The 5,884-nt window shown below is 53.2% G+C and overlaps 1 protein-coding gene across 1 annotated transcript in view; it reads left to right on the top strand.

Moving 5' to 3' along the window:
- SHISA7 (shisa family member 7) overlaps window positions 1-5,884 on the top strand; it is a gene marked incomplete at its 5' end in the record, with an annotated part of 9,021 nt that continues 3,137 nt past the window's right edge. Inside the window, 4 exon segments of the mRNA XM_034638088.1 lie at window positions 1-131; window positions 1,620-1,761; window positions 1,763-1,775; window positions 3,755-3,904. Of these exon segments, the coding sequence (XP_034493979.1) occupies window positions 1-131; window positions 1,620-1,761; window positions 1,763-1,775; window positions 3,755-3,904 (436 nt within the window).

The following is a 5,884-nucleotide window of genomic DNA, read 5'->3' on the forward strand; positions in this document are numbered from 1 at the left end:
CCCGGGGGCAGCACGGCCTACGTGGTGTGCGGGGTCATCAGCTTCGCCCTGGCGGTGGGCGTCGGCGCCAAAGTGGCCTTCAGCAAGGCGTCCCGTGCGCCCAGGGCGCATCGGGAGATCAACGTGCCCAGGTATGTGAGTGCTGGGGTCCCAGGGGTGTGGGGCCTGGGGGCGGGGCCTGGGCAGTGAAAGGTGGAGCCATCTGGTGAGGGCGTGGCTACAGGGATGCGGGCCTTTCAGAGATCCTGGAAACAGGCAAGGCAAGCCTGGGAGCGGAAGCCTAGGGAGATGGGCGAGCCCTAAGAATAGATGGGACAGAACGGGCCTGGCTGCTGAGTGACGGGTGAGGCTCAGGCCTTCATTCATCCAAGAAATTATTTTTTGAGCACATTCTGTGGGTCAGGAACAGGGGATATAGCGATGAAGAAAACAGGTCCCTGCCCTGCTGGGTAAACCCGACTTCCAACCCCAGGTCTGCTGCCTGCGGTCTGTGTGACCCTGGGTCTGTCCCTCCGTTTGCTTGCCTGTACGATGGGCCTAAAAACTGTTCCCCATCCATACAGACTTTAATGAAGATGAACTGAATTGATTCATGTCGAGCACATGGTAAGCCCTCAATAAATGTTGGCTACCATTATCATTAAATGTTAGTAGTGGAGAGAGTAAGCAAGCAACCATATATGCAATATAATTTTAGGTATTGATAGCCGCTGTGAAGAAAATAAAGCAGCGAAAGAGGTAGAGTGGGTGCTGAGAGTGTTGCTTTATGAGAAGTGGTCAGGAAAGTCCCCTCGAGCAGAGACATGAGGGGAAGGAGCAAGCCAGTCAGGTATATGTGGGAAGGGCATTCCGAGCAGAGGGAACAGCGCATGCAAGGGTCCTGGTGGGAATACTTGCTGGACAGTAAAGGGGCCCACGAAGCTACAGAGCAGTGGGCGTGGAGCAGGTTTATTCCAAGAGTGGTGGGGGACCCTCTAGAGGGCCCTGAGCTCCGGCGCGACGCCATCTGATAATTTCAAGAGTCCCTGGGCTGCGTGTGTGTGGCCGGACTGCAGGGGACAAGGGGGGAGGGAGGAGACCCGTTAGGACACTACCAGTGAACCAGGTGAGAGCAGGTACTGGGAGCAGCGCTGGTGGTGAGAAGTGGCCCGTTGGGATTTATTTTGGAGGTCGAATCTGCAGGATTGCTGAGGGGCATGGAAGAGAACAACAGGAGTCAGGGATGATTCTAAGGTTTTCGGTCGCATAACTGGACGAACGAGGCACACTTGATCGCCATAGGACAGCTGTAAAAGGAACAGGAGTGAGGTCCCAGGTTCAGGGTGGGGCAGGAGTCCTGGCGCGGGAGGAGACGATGTGGGAAGGACCACAGAGGGATTGGAGCCAAATGAATTGAGGAAGGGGCTACTTCAAGCAAGAAATGCGGTCGGAGGAACCTTGGGGAGGGCGGCGCTCGATTGACATTAGCGAAGGGCGTGGCCAAAGGCGAGGAGCCGGCCGAACGGACAGACTCCCCCACAAGGGAGAACNGGGGGGGGGGGGGGAAGAAGCCTGGGCCCTCCCTCTCCCTGCCCCCACCCCCACCCCCAGGCCGCTGACCGTCGCTCTGCCACCTCTAGGGCTCTGGTGGACATTCTGAGGCATCAGGCGGGGCCTGGGAACCGCCCGGACCGGGCAAGAAGCAGTTCCTTGACCCCGGGGGTCGGGGGCCCCGACAGCATTCCCCCGAGGACGCCCAAGAACCTCTACAACACTGTGAAGCCCTCCCAATCTCGGTGAGTGGGACCTGGGAGTCGGGGCTGCGGCGTCGGCCCCTGACCACGCCCACCCGTCCTGTAGCCCCGCCCCGCATAGCCCCGCCCCCGCTGCCCAGGCCCCGCCCCCAGCCCCATCCTCGGGCCTCTGCCATCTCCGAACCATTCCGGGTGGATGCCATGGACGCTGTGGTGATGTAAATTTAGACATTCTCAGCCCCTGCACTTGAGAAAGTCAGTGTCTGAGCTCCCAACAGCCAAACTCACAAGAAAGTACCTAACAACTCAATTAGAACTGTGCCGAACCAGACAGCCTGCATTTGAATCCTGGCTCTGCCACTGCTGACCTGGGGCAAACCATTTCACCTCGGTGTCCCCACCCATAAAACCAGGAGCACAGCAGCACTCACCTCATAGGGTTATTGTGAAGGTCAAATGAGCTTATGACCAATGCCTCGCACAGAAAAAGCACCATATAAATATGAACAGTTATTAGTGTTATTCTTAAATTTTATGATGAGCTCATCAGTGGAGAAGTCCAGGGAGCTGTAACCGGTTAGACGAGGAGGAACACCTTCCCCAGGAAATGCTGTTTGAGCAGCGGCCTGGAGGGTGAGGGGGTTACTTGGGCCAACGGAACTCTGGGCGGCTGAAGCAGAGTTTGCGAGGCCAGGGAGAGGGCGTGCAGACACCTTGGGAAGGACCCGAGCACCAGGCTGGGCTGAGGAGCTCTGCTTTTGTCCTGACGGCAATGCGGAGCCACGGTGGAGTTTAGAGCAGGGGGGCAACAAAGTCATAAGTGAGTGGAAGAATGATTTTTCTGGAACCCATGTGAAGGGGGAGAGATGAGAGGAAGAAGGAGGAGGAGGCTGGATGGTAATCCAGGCTGTAGAGGACAAGGCCTGAGCTAGGGTCAGAAATGGAGGGGAAGAGGTGGGTTTGAATAGTAGTAAAAAGGAGGAGACCTTTGAGGTGAATCTTGAGGGATGAGTAGGAATTCAGGCAAAGAAGGGGAGGAAGGAATTCAAGGCAGAGAGACTAGCATAACAGCATATGCGAAGGCCCTGTGGCAGGACTGAGCTAGGCTCCTTCAGGCAAGGCATCAGCTGGGGCCAAGTAAGCCTCAAACACCATTCCTGGCATAGATTTTGTCCTGTGGGTGACAGTCAGACACGGAAAGAGTTTGCAACAGCAGAAGGGCAGGGCAGGGGCAAGTGTGGGTGTCAGCAGTACTACCCTGGGGGGCTGGTCTTGAAGATGGCGCTGGCCAGATGGCCAGAAGGCCGATTTGATGATCCAGGAGGGAGAGGCAGGTCAGAGCAGAGATTCAGGAGGTAGGAGGGCTCAGAGCTGGGGACCAAGTGGACATGAGTGGAAATCCTTCCACAAGACCAAGACAGCAGCGCCAGCTGGGAGTGGGTGATGGCAGTGACACCACTCCCCTTCTTGGTCCCCACAGATAATCTGCACCACAACTACCTGCACCTCAACGTCAACAGCCCCAAGCACCATGCCGCCACGATGGGTACGGACTAGGGCTGGGCTGTGGGGAGGACAAGGCTCCTTTCCTTCCCTGCCTTGTATTGAGCCTGAGCTGAGGGCCAGGACAGAGCAGGCAGGAGACCCTGGGAGCCCTGACCTCCCAGTCTAGCCAGGTAACCAAGCTAGCTGCGGTTTCTCAGGTTGGACACCAGAAGTGGTCATCTGTCTCCCACCTGGGTTGGTGGGAAGATGCATGGAGTGGACTGCCCCTTCAGCCTGGGGCCAGGCACACAGCAGGTGCTGGGCAAGTGCTAGTTGCCTCTCTTCCTGGGACATGACCTGCTTCCCCAGCAATGAGCCTGTCTCCTGAGGTGGGGGAATGAGTACAGGGATCCTGGACTGCTGGTGCTCTGAGGGGCTGGAATCCCTGGTTTCCACTGAAAGGGGCTGGGGGCTGGAACTGCTGGGTCTGAGGGAGGAGGGGCTGGACTGACCCCTGCCATGCCCCTCTGCCCCAGACTGGCGCGCTGCTCCGCCACCCAGCCCCTCCTTGCACTACTCTACGCTCTCCTGCTCACGGTCCTTCCACAACCTCTCACATCTGCCCCCGTCCTACGAGGCTGCTGTGAAATCCGAACTCAACCGCTACTCCTCCCTCAAGAGACTGGGTGAGTCCCAGGAAGGGGAGGGGCACAGGCATTGGGGAGGGTGAAGAGCCAGGGCCTGGGTTCAGAATGGTGGAGAGTGGCCTAACTGACACTAAAGGTGCTTTTTAAAAATGCAGATTCATGCCCTCCTAAGATCTATTGTATTCACCAGGACCTGTATTTACAATTAACAGAAATACAACTTAAGCCAAAGCAAAACAAAACAAACCAAAACAAAACAAAAAACCAACTACATTAGCTGGATAATGGAAAGTCTCTGAATTACTAGCTTCAGGTATGGCTAGATCCAGGAGCTCAAAAGCTGTCTCCAGGATTCTATATCTCTCAGCTCTGCTAAATGGTGGTCTGGCTTCATTTTCAGGCAGACTCTTCCTAGTGGTGCCAAAGATTGACCCGAGGAATTTCAGGGTGCCGTTCTGCCAGCAGAAAAGTGTCTTTCCCAATGATTCCAGCAAAAATCCCAGGTCTGGAGCCTACTGGTCCAAATTGGGTCACATGCTTGTCCCTGAACCAATCACTGTGACTCTGGACATTTCTGGGTCAGTGGCAGTAGCCTTCAAACATTTTAAACTGAGAGCCACATTAAGTAATGTTTTTTATATTATGACCCATGAAACACACATATATATGCATATTTTTTAATTACAGGAAAAATCTGAAACTTGTTATTATCAACATTTTCTTTTTTTTTTTTTAAAGATTTTATTTATTTATTTGACACAGAGAGAGACAGCCAGCGAGAGAGGGAACACAAGCAGGGGCAGTGGGAGAGGAAGAAGCAGGCTCCCAGCTGAGGAGCCTGATGTGGGGCTCGATCCCAGGATTCAGGGATCACGCCCTGAGCCAAAGGCAGACGCTTAACAACTGAGCTACCCAGGTGCCCCTAGTATCAACATTTTCAAATATACCCAGCATTAGAGGAAATTGTAAAATGAATCCCCATGTTCCCATCACTCAGCTTAAAATGAGCAACATTTTGTTAATCTATACTCTATTATTTCATTTTTTTACTCTTTTTAAAAAAGATATATTTACTGAGAGAGAGAGAGAGAGAGAGGGAGAGTGGGGAGGAGCAGAGGGAGAGGGAGAGAGAATCTCAAGCTGACTCCAAGCTCAATGCAGAGCCAATGCGGGCGGAGCTCAATCCCACAATTCTGAGATCAGGATCTCAGCGGAAACCAGGAGTCAGATGCTCAACCCACTGTGCCACTCAAGCGCCCCCTTGCTGGATTATTTTAAAACAAACCCTAGGTGTTGTCACTGCATCCATTAATATTCCAATAACAAACATAACTGAAATAAAAACTTTATGAACTGGTACTCAGGTACTCACCCTTATTGCCCTATTATGTGGATGCTTTCTTTCTTTTTTTTAAGATGTTATTTATTTATTTGAGAGAGAGAGAGCGCATGCACAGCGGGGGGAGCAGCAGAGGGAGAAGGAGAAGCAGGCTTCCCGCTGAGCAAGGAGCCCAGTGCCGGGCTCGATCCTAGGAGTTTGGGATCATGACCTGAGCCGAAGGCAAATGCTTCACTGACTGAGCCACCTAGGTGCCCCTGGATACTTTTTTAAAATATAACTTTTTAGGGGCGCCTGGGTGGCACAGCGGTTAGGCGTCTGCCTTCGGCTCAGGGCGTGATCCTGGCTTTATGGGATCGAGCCCCACATCAGGCTCCTCCGCTATGAGCCTGCTTCTTCNCGCTTTGAGCCTGCTTCTTCCTCTCCCACTCCCCCTGCTTGTGCTCCCTCTCTCGCTGGCTGTCTCTATCTCTGTCGAATAAATAAATAAAATCTTAAAAAAAAAAAATAACTTTTTAAAATCTTTTTCCCTACCATGCCCCTTAATCTTTTTTTTAACTGATTTTTTTTAAAGATTTTTTTTTTTTATTTGACAGAGATAGAGACAGCCAGCGAGAGAGGGAACACAAGCAGGGGGAGTGGGAGAGGAAGAAGTAGGCTCATAGCAGAAGAGCCTGATG

Source organism: Ailuropoda melanoleuca, chromosome 12 (genome assembly GCF_002007445.2).
Source record: "Ailuropoda melanoleuca isolate Jingjing chromosome 12, ASM200744v2, whole genome shotgun sequence".
In the NCBI taxonomy this organism is placed as follows: domain Eukaryota; kingdom Metazoa; phylum Chordata; class Mammalia; order Carnivora; family Ursidae; genus Ailuropoda; species Ailuropoda melanoleuca.